Below are 22,173 nucleotides of genomic sequence, written 5' to 3'. Positions count from 1 at the left end.
TCTACTTCCTTGCTTCCCAAATCCATTCCTTGCCCCCACTCCAGGTACTGAGGATGAGATTCCTTCCCTCCTCCACCCTCCCCATACCTTCTCCCATGGAGCCCCCCCCCCTTCAGGTCCATACCCAGGATAGCCACAACAACGTCACCACGTAGGATCTCGATAGAGCCTCGAGAAATAAAGTAGAGAGCCGTTAGCAGGTCCCCAGCATGTACGAGTGTATCCCCAGGAGGTGCATGAGTGGTCTTGAATTTCATGGCTAGTGCCCGCAGGCAGCCCTTGGTGGCCCCTCGGAAAGGTTTGCAGTGTTGTAGCAAGGACCGATTCAGGTGCAGGCAGATGTCAGCCTGGAGACACTCAGGGAATCCCTTCAGCACCTGAGACCAGGAAGGTGGAAGAGGGGGAGGGAGAGACAGCACCACACAGGTACGTCAGCCAGGGTGCTGCCCTCCAGATGCTCTTTCCCTACCCTCCAGACTGGCTCTCTTCCCTCACAGTTCTCACTTGGCCTCCTATTTTCAGACTCCCCACCTCCTATCCTTCCAATCCCACATTTCTTCTACAAAACCACAGGCCATCCAAGTTGGAATCAGGATATCTACTTCAGCCTGTACCTGAATAGGAATTTGCCCTGTACATTTCTGAAAAGTGGTTCTCAGGTCACTACTTGAAGGCCTCCAGGAATTGGGAACCCATTCCCTCCTGCAGCATTCCCTGTTACACTTTGACTGAATCACAGAGCCACCCTGGAAGGAATTTCAGAGGCTTTTGGATTACTCTCATTGTTAGAAGTTTTTTCTTACATTGAGTCAAAACCTGCCTCTGCAACTTTTGCTCACTACTCTTAATTCATTCCTCTGGAGCCAAGCAGAACACATCTCCCAAGTGCCTTCCTTTCAAATATTTCGGAACAGCTATGATGTCCCATTCAAATTCCACTTCCATATTTTTAGCCACTTTCCTCTCAATCTTATCTGTGTTAATTCCTTATAAGTCAAATATATATACTTTACATATGTTTTATATTTATATATGACTCTTAACAAAGATTTTCCCCCCAATCAACACCTTCTCTTCTTATCCTAAGTTCTACAATTCATGCTAATAGAAATTATCTGTTTTATCTTTGGTGACCCCCTCTAATCCTTGTTCAGTTAAGAATATTCCCCCCCAGTCATAAGTGTGAAAGGACCTCATCTTGTTCCCTTCTAAGTTTTTAATGGAGTGACCTTTTATATTTAGGCCACATATCTATCCCGAGCTGATTGTAGTTTATGGTGTAATGTGATGGTCTGCATGTTCCTTTCCTTTCTTGTCACTCCCCTAACCCTACCCCACCCTCCCTGGCTTAGCCAATCTCCGCAGCAGAAGCCGAGCACATTCCCATGGCACGCTAGGCAAAAAGGCCGACATCCCAGAGCCATCCTAGCTGCTCTTGCCCCAGCCACTAGTTCCGCCTGGAAAAGTGTCAAAAGCGTAGATGCCCTCTCAGGACGCTGGCTAAAATAACCTCAGGAAAATCTAATGCGAAGTATGTCCTACCACTGACCTCCCCTTCCAGTACCCTGACTACTCACTCCCACGAGTTTAAGTCAGTGATCTCCTAGACTCCCACCAGTGAAGAAAAGATTCCTTTGGAAAAGGGAAGGCCTAAATATGGTAGGATGCCATAGCCAAGAACCCAAGTTAACCGAGCCAAAAACAGGGCAAATACAAGGCTGAAAATTTCATGGACTTCTAAGGGACAGCCCATGGGGCTAGAAATGGGGGCTGAGACAAAAAGAAAAAGGCCAAGATCTCTGGGGATAGAGCTGGGAAAGGAGCACTTGAAGGTCAGAGGTCAAAGATCAGGGGAAGGGGAAAAACCAGGATCACCTTAGAATGAGCCTTTGGAGGCTATGGGCAAGGGGTAGGATCGCACTTCTGCCCGAAACCTGGCATAAAGAGCGGAGAAGAGAATATAAGGTGCTCCGGCTGAGCCAGGCTCTTCAATTGACAAGGGTTACCATCACCACCTATGGGCCTTGTCCAAGGCTGAGGGTTTGAAAAGGCTTCTAAGGCCTTCTGGACGACAAGACAAAGAGGAGAACTTCTGCTTCTACTAGCCACTAAGAGTTTCTGTCTTTGCTTCTGGAACAAAACAGACTCCCGGAGGGGATGTTTGGAGGGAAGGAACATTTTAGTTTTATCTTTGCATCACAATCTCGGACCACAGTGCCTGGCATACAGAAGGCATTTAATAAAAGCTTGGCAAATTTCTACCTTTCCCTATTCTCCATCACTTTCCCTCTCTTGTCATATTCATGATGCCCTAGATAGAACAAAGGGTATCAAGCCACTAGACCCTCCAAATCCTGGTCTCCCCAGACTTCCCAACCCTTGCATTCCTTCTAATTCTGGTCTAAGGGCTCTCTCCTATCCCTCTAATCCTGATTTCTACAAGTCAGTCATCTGATTGTGACCTCATCCTTCCCCCTTCTGATATGTCCAGAGCCCCATTCCCAGTAAGCCTCCTCACCGCATTCATATCGATGCCATTGGTGTAGGACCACGCGTGCTGGAAGTACTCCTCCAGGCGCTGTCGCAAGGGGTTGGGGATTTGGTGAAAGCGGATGAACTCACGGACTCGGAGCATCTGGGTGTGGTATCGGGCAGTGCCCGAGTACAGTCGTTGTATGATGGCTGATACATTGCCAAAGATGCTGGCATACATCAGAGCTGGGGGACATGGGGATGAGAGCATCAGTCAACAAGGACACTTCCTTTGTCAGTGAGAACCCTGAATATGGTATTCTCTCTCTGTCTCTCTGTCTCTTTCTGTCTGTCTGTCTCTCTGTCTCTCTCATATTCTCTCTGTCTCTATCACTCTCTTTTCCTCTCCCTCTCTCCGTATCTGTCTCTCTTTCACAGTCTCTGTCTCTCTCTCTCTGTCTCTCTCTCTCCTTCCCCCTTCCCCTCCCCACCCTCTCTGTCTCTGTCTCTGTATTACATGCACCCTCAAACTCTCTCTCCCTCCCAAAAACACTGCTTCTGAACGTCAAGGCTTCTCCAGGCTCTAGCTTCATCCCTTACAGCACAGGGCGGCGTTTCTGCCCTCCCAAATGATTGTTCTTTCTGTTTGTTCTTCTCAATAGAGCCAAGCCCTCTCATTTCTAAGCCCTGTGTAAACTCTACTGGCTCCAAGACCAACTGTCCCTCTTACTCTCTACAATTTCCTATCTCTTTTTCCAAACCATCCTCTCTTCCCTGAATCCCATCCTCATCTCTGAATGCCACCCATCTCTTCTCCCCTCCTCCTGAGCCCCAAATCCCTGCTCGCTTCTGGGCCCCCCAAACCTCCTTCCTCCCATTATCCCTCTCTCCCCACTCCCAGGCCAGCACTCACAGCCAATAAGCATGACACATATGGAGAAGATCTTCTCGGAATTGGTGTTGGGGGAGACATTGCCAAAGCCCACACTGGTCAGGCTGCTGAAGGTGAAGTAGAGGGCAGTGACATACTTGTCCTTGATGGAAGGGCCCCCCGAGCCGCTGCCGTTGTAGGGCTTGCCGATCTGGTCCCCCAGGTTGTGAAGCCAGCCGATGCGGGAGTCCATGAACGGCTGCTCCATGTTGCCGATGGCGTACCAGATGCAGGCCAGCCAGTGCGCGATGAGGGCGAAGGTGCACATGAGCAGGAAGAGCACGGCAGCCCCATACTCTGAATAGCGGTCCAGCTTCCTTGCCACCCTCACCAGCCGCAGCAGCCGTGCTGTCTTCAGCAGCCCGATCAGCTGCGAGGCACGGGGCCAGGGGGAAGGGTAGGGTTAGCTCCAAAGGCCCAGAAGGAAGGGGAAGTAAGATAAGGATGAGGTCCAAGGGGAGGAGAGGGGAATGAGACACCCTGGAATGGGGCAGAACTGGGGGAGGCTAAAAGGGCTGGGATGCTATGGACTAATGAGGGCACTAAGGTCCTAAGGGAATACCATGCTAGAAGGGTTAACAGGCATCCAGATATAAACCCCAGAGCCTTCTTTTCTCCCTTTTGCCATCCCTCTTCCCTCTGCCTCTTTTCCTCCACCTATGACCCATCTTTCCTACTCCTCCATCCCTCTCCTTCCTATTTCCTCCATCCTTTCTTTCCTTTTTCCTCCATTCCTTTCTCCCTCTGCTCCTTCAATTCTCTATTCTCTCCCTTTCCATCTCATCCTCCCTTTCCACTCCTCCCTTCAAATTTCCCTTCCTCCTTTCATTCCTTTCTCCTTTCCTCTCTTTTCATGGTTTTCTCCATTTCCCTCTTAATCTTCCTTATTTCTCTCTCTCTCTCTTTACCCCTCTTTTTTTTCATCCCTTTCTCCCTCTCTTCCTCTTCATAATTTCTTTCCATACACACCTTCCCTATCCTGCTTTTCTCATCCTTCTCTCCCTCTTTTTATCCTTCTCTCCACATTCAATTTTAATATCTTCCTATTCATCTTTTTCCCATGATTTCTCTTGGTTCTTCTCTCCTTCCCCTTCATCCCTCATTTCCTCCTTTTCTCTCTCTGCCTTACCAGTGCCTGTCTCTCTCTTTACATCCCACTTGTCTCATCTTTTTCTCCCTCTCTTATTCCATTCCTCTCCCTCCCTCCCTCCCATTCTCCCTGTCCCCACCTCCTCAGAGCCGGAGCCAAAGATGAGTAGGTCAAAAGGGATGGCTGCCACCATGTCGATGAGGAACCAGCCCTTGAAGTAGTGGACAGCGATTCGGCCAGGATGGCTGACCACCTCCTCATTGGCGTTGACATAGGTGGTTCGAAAGTTGATGAGGATGTCCACAATGAACATGATGTCTACGATGAGGTCCACCACCGCCAAGGGCTGACAGGCATAGCCACAGTCAGGGACCGGTGGGGTCTCCTCACTCAGCAGAAAGGCTGCTGAGTACGGTGTGAAGACGGCGGTGTAGATGACCAACAGGAGGATAAGCCAGTCCCACACAGCCTTGAAAGGACTGTAGTGCAAAATGGTCCAGCGGTGAATCCTGGGGGCCTGCAGCTTGTACTCAGGCAACACATCTGCACCCAGGGACAGGACCTGGGAGAGGGTCAGCAAAGAAAGGAGTGTGAGTATGAAGGAGCAGGGTCCCAGAGGAGTTCCAAGGACCAGGACCCCAAGAATGGGTATCAGGGGAGGTGATTCAAAGCCCCAACTGGGCAAGAGGGTAAGAAACTCTAACCTAGTTCTCCGAATGTTACACAGTGTGAGAACTACAGTTCCTATCATCCAGTGCAGGGCACTGCTCCTCCCAGTAATGACTCAAGGGCTACAAGTCATAGGTTCATATGAAAGAGGTACATATGAAAGAGATCATCAAATATGAATATATCATTTTACAGATGAGGAAACTGAGTTTCAGCAAGGAGAAGTAGGCACAAAAGGTGGTCAGAGCCCAAAGCAGGATTTGCACCTGGGACCTCCAACTCCAAATCCAATAGCCTTTCCACTACTAAACTGTCTCGGGCTACAGAGTAACCCCCAGAGATCACATTCTCAACATGCTTTCCGAAACACTCAAGTTCCACCATACTGAGTGGCAAGTATAATATATCAAACACAAACCTGGATCCTACCAGGTCCAGCCTTGTAGGGTCCAAATTTGGGGCCCATGTCAGACATTGGTGGTACCTGCAGATCCCAGAGCCTTCCACCTAGGAATCTAAGTGCCCCAGCCAGCCCAGTTAACCAGCCCCTTCTGCTAATCCAGGAAAGTGAAGCCATAGAGTGGCCCCAATTCAGAGAAAGTGAAGGTACAGCTATAGACAGTAGCCATGGCCCCTACATATACTCAGGTAAGATATGTGGGCACAGTTCCTGCCCTGGCAGAAGGGCATACATCTAAAGAAACAGCCATCTGTATTTCTTCCATCCAGAATAATAACTGCACACACACACACACACACACACACACACACACACGACACACACACACACACATTTGTGTACCTTCTGAGAAGAGATTCAGAGAACAGCTCCCATAATAGAGGGACGTGCAAAGTAAGGAGCAGGGTAAGGCCAGGGAATGAAGTCTAGGCCTGAGAAAGAACAGCCAGACCTCCACATCATTGCAGCAGTGACATCCACATGCCGCCTAGACACATACAAAGCGGATCTCCCTTGGAGTTTGGGGAAGTACAAAATTCTGAAGGCGGTGATTCAATGAATCCCCTCCCACCCTCCACTTATTCCATCTCTCCTAATTCTCCAACATTCTGCAATGCCCCTAGCACCGGATTCACCTAAGGTTTAATCACTCTAAGATTCCCACATCAGAGTGCCCCGTTTAACTCAAGTCACAAAAGTTTTTATCTATCGGTCATGGCTCCCATTCCCTTGTTCCTCAATATACCTGGTCACTCCTCACAGGTGGCAGCAGGTAGCTGAAAGAATTGGAGAGGAGAAAAGGCATGACCCAGCCAGGTCACACAGCTGAAGCAGCACTGTGACTCAGAAGGCTACCCTTCCCACACCCTCTGGCCCCCTGAAGCCTCCCCAAATTAGGGATAAGCAACCCTACAAAGAAGGAGGTTGAGTCTATGTATCTAAGGCAGAGTTACTTATCTGAATGCTAAGACACCAACCAGAAACCAGCTTGAATCTACTAAAAAGGAAAGGTGGGGAGACTGGCTTCAGTCCTTCCCAGCATCCCAAGACCCAGTTTCCTCCAGTTAATTAAAGAACATCATTTTTCCATATTCCCAGCAGCCTAAAGAAAGCAGCTGTAGGAACAGCTATGAGTCTAAGCCAGGCTCCCTTAGTGGGGGCTGGGAGAGCAGGGAGAACAGCAAGGGGACAGAGAATTGAGAGGACATGAAAGAAATGTCACCAGATAGCTTTATGGGAATATAGACAAGGACTCAAAGACCCAAGCATTCTCTAGAGCTATAGACTTTCCTACTTTCCTCCAGCTTCATGTCCTCAGTCACCCTGGGTCTCTCCATAGACAGCATAAGTCACAAAGTTGGGGGGAGGGGAAGAATATACAAAAGAGGAAAGTTCTCAGGGAAATGGAGTTTGTGGGCAGTCAAAAGACAAAATAGCCAGTTTCTTAACCTGAGATCCACACACCCCCAAGGAATATACCGAGAGTCCTGAGCGTGAATGGGAAAAAATTACATCTTTATTTTCACTCATCTTTGGATTTCCTTATAATAACTAATTTTTTAATGTTAAGTATTTAGAAAGCTATGACACTCACAAATAGATTGAGACACCTAATTCGTAGACTAAGGGAGAATTAGCCAGGGCTCCCTTGGCAAGCAATGAGAAAAGCAAGAGATCAGTGTAGACACCTAGACAGATTCCTGTGATTGACTGTCCTGGGCCTCCCACCACAGATACTGCAAGACACGGCACTCACAAAGGGCCCTGACCTCTCCATTTTGACTCCATTCACAAAGGCCCTTAATTACAACCTTATGGCCATTGTCATTCCCACCAGATCATCCATTATTCTCATCCCTGCCGCCATAATATAAACATACGCTCACACAAGACACACAAGAGAAAACCAGCTGGGGTGGGGACCAAAAACCTGGGTCTGAGACTGAGATCGATCACCTACGCATGTGTGACCTATGGCATTTAATTTTACTTTCCTCATCTTTCTGCATCTATCAAACAAGCATAGAGTCAGCAGCCTCATCCACCTTACCCAAGAGTCATAAAGAGAATACAGTAGGATGTATTGAAAAGCAATAAATTTGCACAAAACTGCAACGTTTTATTTACCATTATTGCCAGTCCCAGCTTTTTCTAGCCATTCCAAATCTTCCTACTTTACTACCACCCTTTGGCCATCCCAGAATCAAGTTAAGAGCTGGAAGAGACCTTTGTAAATCATCATGGATAGATTTCTGGGGGTCAGTGAACTTGGTTTTTTTAAGACATTTTGCTAACTATTTCAATGTGATTGGCTCCCCTTGTACTTTATAGTACTTTCCACAATATCCTCTGTAAATTTATTTTATGCATTGAAAAACCTGATTCTGAGGAGCCCACGGGCTTCACCCAGCTGCCAGAGGTATCTAAATGGTTATGAGCTTAAGATCTAGCCCAACCTGCTTGTTTTTATAGATCAGGAAACTGAAATCTCACTGTCTGGCGCTTTGCTTGCGGCCTTAGTGTTAGGTAACAGTAAACCAGATAATAAACTCCAGATCACTTGGCCCCTAGAACAAGGTTCTTCCCACCAGACCTCATTGCACTGGTGATCTCAGCCTCTGTGCAGGACTCTGTGGGATGTGAAATATGGGAAGGTGGAGAGAGGAAGCTCCCCCCTCCCACCCATACAAGAGTGTTCATAAAACAAAAAGACTGGGAAGCCAAGGCATGGTCAAAGAACCAAGGGTCTCCACCACTCAGAATCCCTGGGGACTTCAGCTGCAAATGCTAAGGAGGGATTCACACCTGACTCAGAGACAAACAAAATCCAATCTTGCATCTCAAGTCTGAGGCCGTGTGCAAGGCTGGCTGGGGTTCTGGGGTTCAGTGGAGTCTTGGATCTTTCCATCCACCCACCCCAACCCCACCTGGACTGAAGAATGTGTCATCTGCCCCTCCCTACAATGTCACAGCTGCTCCTGAAATGCTTCCTGGCTACCCCCAAAGGATCAGCTGTCTGAGTGGCAAGTCATCTGCCCCAGCTAGGGGTGATCTAGCGTCTGTCACCCTAGGTAGTGAAATCATGGCTAGAGAAGGCATCTTGGGCCTAAGCAACCCAGGGGCTCTATTACTTACCTGTCGAGACCCTGTCCCATCAAGAATTTTTCATGTCCCTATCCTCCAGCCTTAGCCACTTCCCCAACAGAGAGTTCCTCTAAGACACTGTCCCACATCTATCTCACTCTCCAAAGCCAGGGGTTCTCAAACTACAGCCCACGGGCCATATGCAGTCCACTGAGGACGTTTATGCAGCCTGCCGGGTTATAGCAAATGGGCTGAAGGGCGGAGACAGAGCGTGAGGTTCTGTTTTTACTGTAGTCCAGCCGTCCCACAGTCTAAGGGACAGTGAACTGGCCCCCTGTTTAAAAAATTTGAGGATCATTGCTCAAAGCCCATCCAAAAAATATGCATTCTACTAGAGAGCCGGGCAAGACCCCGGCAAAAGAAACTGCCCGAGTCTTCTTTGGGCAAAGTGAAGGAGGCAAAGGGCCTGTCGGTGAGCAGGCCCTCCCCTTGGACAGCCCAGCAGCACTCCAGTCCTGAGCTTTCCTCTCTCCTTCCTTGGGGGAGTAGATCTGGGCCTAACAAATGTTACTTAGAATCATCTCCATAGCTTGATAACCAGCTCTTCCCATCTCTCTGGCCCTCGGACCTCCCCATATCTGGAGTCCCCAAACCACAAGAGCCAAGACGCCCAGTCAGAAACTCTGTTGGGACACATGACTTAGGGGGTAGGAGTAAGAAGATGGCGGCTTCCGGGGGAGGAGCGCCAGGCCCCTCATACAATCCATCTGAGCTCTGTTGCCAGCTAGGATCCCAAGACGGAGCGAAGTAACCCCGTGCCAGAGCTACGGAACCATCCTTCTCCCTCTCTCGGCCCTCTGCTCAGACTCCCATCTTGGAAGACTGGTAGTCATGGTGGGGTGGGGGCAGGGAGGGTCTGTGTAAGGGGGAATTCCTTGAATTGAAGGGCCTGGGGAATACCCCACAACCCCAGCCAAAGGGCTGAAGAGAGAGGAGGGGCAGACTGGCACTCCTCTCACCTTGTCCGGTTTCCCCAGTGCCATTATTCTTTTCCCTGGGACTATCACAGGCTCCCTTGCTCTCTCATCCCACCTTGGCCCCATGCGTCCCCAAGGATCCGCCTCAGCGCCCATCAGTGGAGGGGAAGGGAGAGGTGTGGGTCACCTACCTCCTGGGCCACGAGGCTGGAGATGCGCACAGCACGCCGCACCCGGGCATTCCTGGGCCTGGGCAGTAGAGCCCCGGCCTCTGCCCCTGCCCCACTCAACTTCCTGGCTGTGGACATGGTGGACTCTATATCCCCCCAGCCCAAAGGCCTGGGCTTGTTCCCCTACGGCACCTCAGGATCCCCTGGGTCAGGTGGGGCCAGGGGCAGCGAGGGATGGACACCAGGGGCTGGCAGGCTGGCTCCCAGAGCTGTCCCTGGCATGGATCCAAGGGGTAAGGGGGATCTGGGCTTTGTCCCCCACAGCTGGCTCACCCTGGCAGCAGGCACAGGCAACAGTGGTCAGCCCCGCTCATGCCATCCGGTGCCCGCCGAGCCCCAGCCCCCCGGTGCCGGCTCAGCTGCCAGGGCTCTGCACTCCGCCCGCTGCCCGCCCAACAGCAGCAGATGGAGCCTCTGCTCCAGCTCCTCCTCCCCTCCCTCGGTCTCTCCCCCCTCCCCCCTGCTATGTTGGGCTCCCCCTCACACCCGCCCCCTCCCGCCCCCATGTGCCCTGACAGCCACCCTCTCCTCCCCCCACAAGGCCCCAGCTCTCCGGCTGAGCCGCTCTTGCTGCAGATGCTCCCGCAGCCCTCTCCCCTCCCCCAGCCGCCGGCCCGGCCTGTCACCGCAGATTAATGGTCTCCCCTATACCCCCCTCCTCCCCAGTCCGGCCTGAGCACAGAGCAGGAGACAGAGACACCCACAGTGACACACACAAATGGACACCCACAGCCCTGCGTGCGTCCCACAGACACATAGGCACCCATAAAATAATAATGTGCGCAGATACACATAAAAGGGAGTGCGGAGTTTGGGGAAAGGAGGCTGGGACTGGAGTAGGAAAGGAAGCCGAGGAGGGGGTGGAAATAGCCAGGTGAGACCGGAGACATGGAGGGGGAAGGCCGGGATGAGAAAAGGGCCAGGAGGGGAGGGAGGGGGCTGTCCCTGGCGGAGACCCAAAGGCCCAGTCAGGAGGAGGACCCAGAGTGGGACTCTGGCAAAGCAGGGAAGAGAGCTGCTCAAGCCTCAGATGCCCTCCGTGCCCAGGAGGGAACAAACAGCTCCCAGAGAATGGGGTGCTGGTCTGGGTACCCCGCAGCCAAAAGGAGGGGACACAGGCTGCCCAGGACTTCTCACCTAATCCCAGCCTGGGAGGGACTGCCCCCCGGATACTCCTGCTCCTGCCCTCATCTTCCCCCTTCCCACTCTACTCTGCCAAATGATCCAACTAGCCTAGATGTGAAGGAACTGTGGGCAGGAGGAATGGGGGGTATGGCATGGGGTGGGGGGGACAGGGCAAGAGAGAAACTGCAGCCATAAAGAAAATGGTGACAGACAGATGGAGAGGAAGCCTCAGGGCCTGAAACCAAGCAGGAAATTGGTACTAGCACTGCCCATGGCGTAAAAAAGAACCCTGCTTTAACCTAGCACTGCCCATGGGGTAGGAAGGAACCCTGCTTTAACCTAGCACTGCCCATGGGGTAGGAAGGAACCCTGCTTTAACCTAGCACTGCCCATGGGGTAGGAAGGAACCCTGCTTTAACCTTGCACTGCCCATGGGGTAAAAAGGAACCCTGCTTTAACATAGCACTGCTCATAGGGTAGGAAGGAACCCTGCTTTAGGTCCTTCCTGCTGTTTTAGGGGACCCATGCCACTCTCATTTCTCCTCAGTCCATTCCACAGGCTTCTGACCCCCTCCTCTCCATTCCCACAAGCATGACCTAAGTATTCTCATGACCTCAGAGCCTTCCCCCCCCAAACAAGAGCCACCCCACTTGGCCCAGGAGAGTCAAGCACCTCCCCACTGGAATTACAGTGGGCCTCCCCCAGCCGAGATCTTCCCAAGGTGGAGAGCTGACTCTTCCTCTGGCCCACATCTCTCCTTACCCAGACTCCTCTCCTACTTGTATCTCTGTCTCTATTCTTGGGCGGCCAAATCCACAAGGTCATCCTCTTCCTGTCTCCCTTCACCCTCTGCCAGGCCCTCCATACGTAACCTTCCCTCCCTCATATCCTCTCTAATCTACTGGATTTTCTCATTATTCCCCCAAAGCCGTTTCCTCTCCCAGCTCTGACTGACCTTTTGCCCTCGACCCTGCCTGCCAAAGTGACCCATGTATCAGCCCTAGAAGTTGACAAATTCCAGCCCCTGTCTCCTCCGCTCCGGACACTCTCCCACTCCCTCCTTGGCTCTCCTAGGAAGGCCCGCCCAGGCTCCTCAGCCCCACATCCCCCTTTCTCGCCCCAGCCAGGACTTTCCCAGATTGGGAGTCCTGCTTGGTGACGAGCCCATCAGCAAGAAGGTGGCCTGGCACCCAGGCCCTTACCTGGGTGACTTTCTCAGTGACATTATGGGTCCTTTCCTTGATCTTTGGGGCAATGATCTCGCGGTCACTAGCAGGTGAGGCCAGGAAAGGATCGCCCTTCAAATCCACGAAGTTCAGGGTGATCTGAGGAATCTTGCTGATGGTGCGGTAACGGACTAGGTCCGAGTCTGAGGTGGAGTTCAGGAGACTGCTGCGTAGGGGGTGCATGGCCCCTGGGTTGGGCAGGGGAAGGAAGAGAGCGGTCAAGGGGTCAGGCAGCAAGGGCCCGGGTCAGAAACACGGGGAACGGATGAATCAGAAACATGGAAGCACAGACCGGGCAGATCTTAGAGGGGCGGCTGGGTGGGCAACATGGCGGGACAGTTAGCAAGTTAGACATATGAAGGCAACCACTGGCTGGGGATCCCAGTGGGTAGATGACAATAAAAAAGGGGGGACTGCTATAAACACATGAAGGCAACACTGGCTGGGGATCCCAGTAGGGGAATAACAATAAAAAGGGGGGGTCGCTATAAACACATGAAGGCAACCACTGACTGGGGATCCCAGTAGGGGAATGACAATAAAAAGGGGGGATTGCTATAAACACATGAAGGCAACCACTGACTGGGGATCCCAGTAGGGGAATGACAATAAAAAAGGGGGGATTGCTATAAACACATGAAGGCAACCACTGACTAGGGATCCCAGTAGGGGAATGACAATAAAAAAGGGGGGATCGCTATAAACACATGAAGGCAACCACTGGCTGGGGATCCCAGAGGACAGGCGATTGACAGTAAGAAAGGGGACCGCTAAGTCAGGAACAGAGCAGGGTAGGTAGATCTAAGGGGTCGAGGGACTAGATCAGTGGAACAACAGAACGGATCCAGAAACAAGACAATGGCCAAAGCTCAGAGGACTGGACGGCCAGGAGCACACGCATACCAAAAAGTGTTTGAGTTCTATAGAGGGGAAGGTACAGGGGCACCCAGGGGAGTCTGCTGTAGCTGGGTGAGGCAGGCCAGGCCAAGGAAAGAAAACAAGGGTTCAGAATTAAGGACCCAAAGATGGGCCACTCAGGGAAAAGAAGCCGGCAGCTGTACCTGGAGAAAGCTACCACTGCTGAGACCAGCAGAGTCAAGTTCTGGAGACCCAGATGCCAGAAATGGTCTTTTGAGTTGGAGAACATAATGGGATGGGCATTTAATGGGATGAATGGACACTTAATGGGATTAAATAAGTGCTAATGGGATTTCCCATCTCACTGACATGGAAGGGGAAATCTGTGGGGATCCAGGAAGCGGGAGAGCAGGAACAGAGGGAGCGAGGGAAAGGATGAGCAACAGAAGAAGAAAGGGTTTGGACAGAGGGAGGCAGGAATCCTATCTGTGGCCACAGGCTTCCTGCTGCCCAGAGCATCCTTTTCCCTCCCCTAGCCCCTCTCCTGCTTCCCCACCCCGGCCTTTGGTACCCCAGCCAGCCCCCTCACCAGTGCTGGCGTGGCGGGGGGGCGGGGGCATCGTCCCTGCCCTCATAGCCTCAATGTCATCGGCAGAAGACGCTCGTCGGACACTGGCACAGCTCTCGCGGGAGCGGGTCCGGGCCAGACTGCAGCTGGAGCCTGAGGCGTCAGGGTTGAGGTTCCGAGTCCGAGGGGAGGAGTGCTTAAGAGGCACACTGCTAGGGGAGCCAGGCCCCACCAGGGCCCGGCGCTCCTCAGCCAGGCCAGGAGGACCTGACACATGGTTATCTAGGGAAGAGGTCACCTCATCGAGGGCCAGAGATTCGCTGCTGGGAGGTGCCGGAGTCAGATCCACATCCACCACAACTGCCCCAGGAGCCCTCGGGCTACCGGGCCGGAGGGAGGGTTCCCGGGCTGTCAGGGCTAGAAGTGCTGGAAGCTTCAGGCGAAATGTCCGGCCACGGCCTGTGGGGGGGAAACAGGCGGATGGGCAGAATTGCCGTATCCACATGATCCCAGGAGCTCTGCCCTGCCTCCAGAAGCCCTCCTTCCCAGACCACCCAGCCAGGGAAAGCGCATCCCAGCTGCCGCCTCATGGAAGCACGGAACTTCAGAGTCATGAGACACCTAAAACACAATCTAATCTGACCCAAAGGGGAAACCAAGGCTGTCTGAGCTGCAGAGCAAGGGGAGAGGGGAATGTCGGAAAGAGCACAATAATAAACAAAGTCAGTAGATCAGAGTGGACAGTGTTGAACTTAGAATCAGCAACTACCCAACACTAGTTTAGTCATAGCCCTGGACAGGTCACTTAATCTGTCAAACCATGTGAACTCCAATCATTCCCTAATATTCATCCACCAAGTCACAGAGCAGTTGTTTTGGGGGTTGGTTGGTTTTTGTTTTTGCTGTTTTATTTTTTGAGGTGGTTGGTTGGGATTGGGCAGGGTCACACATGTAGGAAGTCTTTAGTGTCTGAGGCCACATTTGAACTCAGGTCCAAGTGGCTCCAAGGCTGTGTGCCCCCAAATCATACATCAGTTGCGATCTGTCTTGATAGAACGATTTCCCATGGATGGCTGTTTCCTAAGCCAATGAAATCACAAATCCTTTGAGGATCTGTATAATCTTCTAGAAATAAACCATTCTTCCCCAAACACTTTCCCATTAGGCAGCTCCCTGAATCATCCCTCTGTGAGACAGCAGGGCATTACCCCCATTTATGGTCCCCATTTCCTAGTTGAGAAGCTCCAAAGCTGTCAGATGACTCACTTACAGTCATACAGCCCGTCAGTGGCAGAGCTGGGTCTAAAACCCAGTCATAGGATTCCTGGTCTGAAGTTCTTTTGGAACAACCTCAAAGGAGCCAAGCCAAGTAAAGAGAGCTCACTAGTTGGCCCCTCACTTCACCCTGACCCCACAAGTCCAGTGACAAGGCTATCCGACAATCTGTCCCCAGTGCTCCAGGACCTAGAGCCAGAAGGAGATCATTCAGGTGAGGAAGACAGACACCTACCTGGGGCCAGCCAACTGGTGGGAGGGCCACGGTGGTTCGTGTCATGGGCCAGGGACCCCGTCAATTCCGTCTCCATCACCACTTCAAAGTTGAGGATGAACATGATGACAGCCCCATCCTCGTTCTTCACGGGAACTACGTCCACCAAGCACAGAAAGCAGCTGCCTGAGGGGCAGACCCAGAGCATTGGGAAGAGCAGGGATGAGCAAATCCCCTCCACTATGATTAACAGTCACCAGGGCTAAGGAGTCAGCACCAGTATGAACAAAGAAATGCCCCCAAGCTAAAAGGGCCCCAGCCAGGATCCACTCTTTCTGAATCTACCCCCACTGCCCTTCTTAGTTCATGTTTTGCTGCCCATCTCTCTCTTGTCCAGCCTGTCTCTTCGCATTCATTATCTTTCTTTCCATTCCTCCCTTATTTTTGTCTTTGTTTCTGTATCTTTGTTTATATGTCTCTTTATATTATGGATTCTTCCAGGACAGGACAGTCCTTGAGGACTTTTGCCTTTTTTTTTTTGTATTCCCAACACTTAGTGATGTGCCTGGTGCAGAATAGGTACTTAGCATATGTATATTGATTGATTCATCTCTCACTCCATCTCTATATTTATTTCACTCAAGATCTGTTCAGTCACTGAAGCCCTATAATAGGTAAACGAAAGCTTATAAAGGAGAAAATTACCCACCCCCCTACATTTACCAACCAAAACTAGGGTTTTCTCATATTGTATGCCCTTAAAATGGCGTATCTCATTATCCTGACTTTATGTTGAATTGACCTGTCAGGAACAATCACATTCCCACATCTGGTGTCTCCCACTGGTTCTCTCTTGTAATGCCTAGTAGAGCATCAAGCATACTGGAGATCAATTTTAATTGATAACCCCAGTAAAAGGCATTGTGGGATAGCACGTAGAGATCTGGCTTCATAATCCTACCTCTGACCCCAAGAGATATCAGATGAGTCACTAACTCTCTCAGAGGTTCAGGTAATGCTCTAAGACCCTTAAGTTGAGCTGCTAATCTGCATGGATGGAGGGAATTTTCTTGCTCAAGAATTCCCAATGAAATCACAGGTCTGAACAACATTGCTCAATGCTGATGATCGAAAAGGTGATGGAGATAACAGCAATCGTGATGAAAATGTGAGTCGTACCAGTAGTGATGGTCAGAAGTGATGTTGATGGTGACAGTAACAGCAGTGATGACAGTGGACATCATGGTCCTACTATATAAATAGCCCTTTCTCCCATATTCAGAGCCCCCTCCAACTTCCTGCTCTCTTTTCCCACCCCTTCACCCCACTCCCTTACTTAATGCCTGGCTCCAAACTCACAAAGATTGAGGGGAGAATCCTTTGAAATCACCTGCGAAGAGCTGAGCATCCTAAGCAGGTCACTGTTCAGGGACTATGAGCCATGCTTACTCTCCACCAAAGGACTCCCGAGGTTGATGAGAGTTCACTTCGGACCAGTGTAAAGGGACCAGATAGGAATGGGCAGTGTCTCCTCCACCCTACTCCTTTGAAGGTGAGAGGAGAAAATGGAAGGGGATGGGGACACTAATCAGATTAGATTTTCTGACAGCTGTGGGCTAATCCTAAGGAATGAGATCCATTGAAGCTAAGTGGGAATGGAAGACAGAGAAAAGATGTTAAAGATAAGGCGGATAGGCCAAAGAAAGTGGCTGGCTAAGGGTACCATCCCCCCAAAAAGCCTCCCACTCACCCTCTATCCCTGGCCTTCAGGGCCACCCCAGGAGTAACAGATCAGGATGCATCTTCCTTCTAACTGCTTGTCTCTCCTATCCCAAACCTCCTTGTTTTCTTACCCCCCCACCAGACACAAAGCACAGCTGTGGAGTCAGGAGGCGCTGGGGGTTGGGCCAGGAGATTGCCTGGAACTCCGACAGTCTGCCTGAAGTTTATGCCCAAATATGGCTGTGGCCAGCAGCCGCTGGAGTGGGGACTGGCCCTGGCCAGTGGCCCAAGATAATGGCCAGAGACCCAGGGGACCTCCAGCCCACAGGTTCTAGAGACCCTTGAAATCTATAGATAGTGAATGCTCTAGCAACCTGGTCTAAGATTCCTCAAGCCTGGAAGAGAAAACCCTTTGACAGGTTATCTGAAAAATCACGCCTCCCCAGCCCAATCCTAGAAGTTCAGACCCTGTGAGCCCCACACAGCCCAATAACTATAATATGAAAACACAGCGCCTAGAAGTGAGAACCCCCCCCAATGCCCCTCACCAAAAGTCCTGGTGCTCTCAGGTCTCCCCACCCATAGCAGTGGCTGCCATCCCTAAGCAGCCTTGCTCCTTCCCCACCCCTGCACCCCAGGGCCCTAGCCCTCTCAGTTTGACTGAATTATTTGAAGGAAAATATTTCCTGAATGTGTCCAAAGTCCTGGTTATTCCAAAAATGTAAGCTGGAGCAGTGCCTGATGGCTGAGGGAGATAGAACTTAGGAGGAAGAATTGGCTGCTCTAAAGGGAGAGGGAAGGGAAAGGAGAGCTTTCCTTATCTTTTTTCTCTTCTTCCTGCCCAGTTTCTCCAAGATGCCCCCATCCTCCAGCCCCCCCCAATGGGTCAGTTAAAACCTACCTGTAAGCCTACAGTCAGCTCCCTCCCATCATGAGCCAGACAAGACAGGCTGTTCTGCAAACAACTTCTCCAAGTTGAAGCTAGGGCAGGTGGGAAGGGGAGGGGTGTGCATAGGGTCCCCTGGGGACCAAAGTGGGGGCAGTGGCAGGGATGCCTGTCAGACAAAAAGGGCGGGACATGGGGACAGCCAAGATGTGGGTATCACAGGCAACTTCCAACTACGCCCAATCCCTGAAAGCACTGAGGGCAGCAGAAACCAGGAAAGCTAGATGTATTACCTAAAACTCAGTGGAAGCCATGGATTCCATGAGTGTCTTTGGAGTTGGACTGTATCAGCAAGTCAGTGGGAATAATGGTCTCAGTGTCTCAAGAAGCAATGGGCTGAGGATTCAATAGGGATTTAGGAATCAGTGAGCATGGTGGGCTCAAGGTAAAAGACTCAATAATGGATGTAAAAGGGACTGGGGGAAGGGTTGGGGGGGTGAAGGGTCTGGGAGGTCATTAATGATTGATGGACTTGGTATCCAGGGATCAATGGAGGTGATGGTTTTATTGGGAATTAGTGTGACTAATAGGTTCAGCCTCTGGGACTCCGTGACAAACTTGAGGATTCAGGGATCAATAAGGATAAAAGGTTGATAGTCTTGGGAATCAGTGAAAGTGATATATTTATTATATGGGATCAGGAAAGATAATGGATTCAGTGTCAAGAGGTCGGTAAAAGGTAATGACTAACCAGGTCATATAGTAAATAGAATGTTGGACCTGGAGTCAGAAATTCAAAAATTTGATTCAGACATGTATTAGTTGTGTAACTCTGGGCAAATCATTTAATTTCATCCAGCCTCAGTTTCCTCATCTATCAAATGGGAATAATAATACCATTTACTTTACAGAGTTGTTGTGAAAATCCAAAGAAATAATAGCTACAAGCTTTAAAGCATTATATAAATATCGGATATGATCATGAACTCAGAGGACAAGAGGCTGAGGGAATCAAGGGTCTTTCGGCCACTGAAGATAGATGCAGTGTTTTCATGCCATTTGGGGGTGGAGCTGAAGGTCCCCTAATTAGCACAGGCTTTGGGTCACAGGGTCAGGAGGAATGATGGGATCAAAGTTTAGTGTTAAGCATGGGTGACATCCATTAGTGTCAAGGAGTCCTTGATTGAGATAACATAGGAGATGGTGAGCTGAGGGTGTGAGGGGAAGTGTCTGGGGGTCAATAAGGGTAATGAACTCAGTGACAAGAATTCAATGAGGGGTCGGTGGTAGTGATAGGCTTGGTGAAGATGAGAGATTCAGTGCTTAGAGTTCAGATGGGGTGATGGACTTCATGTCCAGGGGGCAGTTAGATAAGTTCAGAATCTCAGAATTGGAAAGGATCCTAAAGACAATATAATCCACTCTGTATCTATTTAGGAGTAATGGTCCCAAAAGTTTGAAGACTTCCAGTGATAAGGAACATGATACCTTAATAGTCCCATTGTACTTTGGGGCAGCTCTAGTTAATTTTTTTAATTTTCCTCTTACATTAATCCTAAATCTGTTACCCTACAATTTCCAATCAGTATAAAAAACTGCTGTCATGGAGACTCCCTCTGCTGATGAAGCTCAGCAACCTACCTATAACTTAGGGTCTCAGAGTTTTTAAGGGCTAACCCTCAAGCCATGATAGTACACCTGTTGTGTTGGAGGCACAACACAAGCCCTAGATTTCCAGAATGGTTCTCTAGCCAACAGTGCTGCCTCTCCCTCACATTATATCTAAATATAATAGATGAAAAATTGAGAAAGGAGCAAACACTAACAATTAGGAGGACCAGAGGAGGCTTCCTTGGAACTATGCTAAGAAAGTGGTAATAAACATCCATGTACTTTGACTTAGAAAAGCCACAGTGAAGCAGACCCCCCCAAAAGAGTAATGATAAAAAGAAAGTTTTCATATACATCAAAATATTTATATCAGCATTTTTTGTAGTAGCAAGAGCAAAGTAAATGTTCATCAATTGAAGAAATAGCTAAACAAATGATGGTTCATTGAATGTAATGAATATTATTGTGCTGTAAGAAACTGAGAATGAAAAATACAGAAAACTATGCTAAGAGTTCAATGAACTGACGCAAAGTGAAGTAAGCAGGAGCCAGAAAATAATATATACAATGACAACAATGATGTAAATTAAAAGAACAAAAACAGCACGAAATTGAATGCCATAGAATTATAATGACCAAGCTTTGTCCCAAAAAAAAAAAAAAAAAAAAAGGTAAATGAGAATATACCTCTTTCTCTTCTCTGCACAGGTGATCAACTTTGGGTATGGAACACTGCTATAATATTGGACTTGCTGCTGTGTTGGTTAGTTTGGGTGAGCTTTTTTTTCCCTCTTTTTAAAAATTCTTTATTATAAGAGATGTATTTCTGAGAGGAATGAAATGTATTGGAAAATGAAGATGATATAAAAATACAGCAATAAAAAATTTGAATTCAATATATGTATGAATGTGGATGTGGTTGCATAGCAATGCCCCAAGACCCAATGCCTATATGACATCTCTCCTTAGTCTTCTATCTTATTCCTTTCCTTCCTCATATCCCCTAGCCTCATATGGCTCCAGTCAGCCTGGCTCCCCTGGGAACTAGAGGAAACAGAGTCGAGTATGGGATCACAGTAAATGGAGAAGAGCATCAAGCCTTGGCAAGGCCTGGGCTGGCATTCTGCCATCTGGGTTGGAATCTCCCCAGAACTCAGAGCTGTAGTACCACCAACAGCCACTTCATGGCAGCCTCAGTCCAACAATGTTGAGATCTTCTTGGGAGAACAGAGGGGTGGGGAATGGACACTGACAAGGACCAGGATTAGACATCAGGATAAAGCAGGGATAAATATGGGGTCAGGGATCATGTGCCACCCACTACTACAGAACTATCCTCAGCCCCAGTTACCAGAAGAGAACGGTCTCAGGAGACTCAGGAGGTGGAGGGCTGAGCACAGACCAAGAGCTACCTAGGGGATCCAATGCCATCTGGTTCCTGGAATTCCCCAGAGCAGGGGCCCTTAATAAGCATTATTGCCCATCCCCTCTCTGCCACAGGGTAGGTAGGTGGTAACACTTTAAAAATAAAAGACTTGGCATCTAAGAGCTTGAGCTGAGCAGCTCTAAAGTCTAGCACATTACCTAGCTGACCCAGTTTTAAGAAAGGGCCTTGAGAGCCCCTCATATTCAGAACATTTTTCTTCCAAAACCCAAAGGGTCTGAATATAAAAAAAACCCAATATGGTCTCAACAGAAAGTGCAGAGGGCCACAGCTCCAGAAAACAGACTTCCTTCCCCTCCCAATCCCCCTCAACACAAACATACCAGCTAGGCCAGGGTTTCTTGGTTACAAATTCAGAGCCTCAATAAATTTGGTTGCTCAACCCAACTGCCCTTACATACACTCCTCCCCTTACCATCCTTTCCCAGAAATCAGGCTCCAGGGCTGGAGAGAGAGACTTGAAAAAGGAGACAAAAAGGAAAGGAGTAGGGATGGCAGCATAGGTTAGGATTAATAGGAACTCACAAGAATAATTCACTTACATAGCACTCAACAGGTTACAAAGGGCTTTCCTCATACCAGTGAAGCAGATAATGCATTGCCCTCTGGACTCTGAGACCATTAACCTCAATGACCACAGAACACTGGGCCCACTATTCCCACTGCTGTCCACTTTCACAAATGAGGAAATTGAGACCTAGAGAAGTGATTTGTCAAGGACCAAGGGTAAAATTAGGAACAGGTTCAAATCCCAGATCCACGTGCTCTTAGGCAAGTAGCCTCACATCTACAGGCCTCAGTTTCCTCATCAGTAAAAGAAGGGGTTGGAAATGATGATACCTAAGAGGCCTTTCCAGCTCTAAATGCTGTGGAGCCTGTTTAGCTCCAAATCTCACAGTCCCCTGTCTCCCGGTCCAAGGTTGTTTCCTCAAACCACCCAAGAGTTAGGGAAGGAGATGAGAACAGACATGGAGGTGGGGGCAGCAATGACAATTAGATGTAAGGAAAGAGATGGAGAGGTCACGTGGGACCGAGGGCAGCAAGGTAGGCAACTGCCTCGGACATGACTTGAAATGGATTATTTTTTGAGTTTTGGTGGAGGTAGAACAAGGAAGAACAAGTATGTTTCTTTAACATTCCATTTTGTAAATGCACATATTTTAATGCCAGACAATCTCAGTCTCCATGGCACACAGGTATTTATTTTGTGATCTTGAATCTCATGTGGCACAATGAAGGCTTTTAGAGCCTTTGGTGGACAGTAATACATGGAAGATAAAATTTTCAAATCCTGCCTTAGGCTCAGAAATCCCTAACTCTGGCTCTAAAG

General features: G+C 49.6%; 1 protein-coding gene across 5 annotated transcripts in view; it reads right to left on the bottom strand.

Annotated features, from left to right (window-relative positions):
• Nucleotides 1–22,173, bottom strand: part of KCNH2 (potassium voltage-gated channel subfamily H member 2) — a 64,265-nt gene that overhangs the window by 21,650 nt on the left and 20,442 nt on the right. For 3 of the 5 annotated variants that reach the window (XM_074267502.1, XM_074267500.1, XM_074267499.1), the window contains exons 3-9: nucleotides 15,202–15,366; nucleotides 13,713–14,150; nucleotides 12,242–12,453; nucleotides 4,633–5,055; nucleotides 3,386–3,773; nucleotides 2,519–2,718; nucleotides 125–377 (exon numbers count right to left, since the gene is read on the bottom strand). In XM_074267502.1, coding sequence (XP_074123603.1) covers nucleotides 125–377; nucleotides 2,519–2,718; nucleotides 3,386–3,773; nucleotides 4,633–5,055; nucleotides 12,242–12,453; nucleotides 13,713–14,150; nucleotides 15,202–15,366 — 2,079 coding nt within the window. Of the gene's footprint in view, nucleotides 1–124; nucleotides 378–2,518; nucleotides 2,719–3,385; nucleotides 3,774–4,632; nucleotides 5,056–9,874; nucleotides 10,101–12,241; nucleotides 12,454–13,712; nucleotides 14,151–15,201; nucleotides 15,367–16,930; nucleotides 17,000–22,173 lie in introns of those variants that run through there. The other 2 variants (XM_074267501.1, XM_074267503.1) reach the window with 2 other exon arrangements.

The sequence above is a fragment of the Sminthopsis crassicaudata genome, chromosome 5 (genome assembly GCF_048593235.1).
Source record: "Sminthopsis crassicaudata isolate SCR6 chromosome 5, ASM4859323v1, whole genome shotgun sequence".
NCBI lineage: Eukaryota > Metazoa > Chordata > Mammalia > Dasyuromorphia > Dasyuridae > Sminthopsis > Sminthopsis crassicaudata.
The sequence above is the reverse complement of the archived record's forward strand: the minus strand, read 5'-3'. Positions and strand labels throughout refer to the sequence as shown.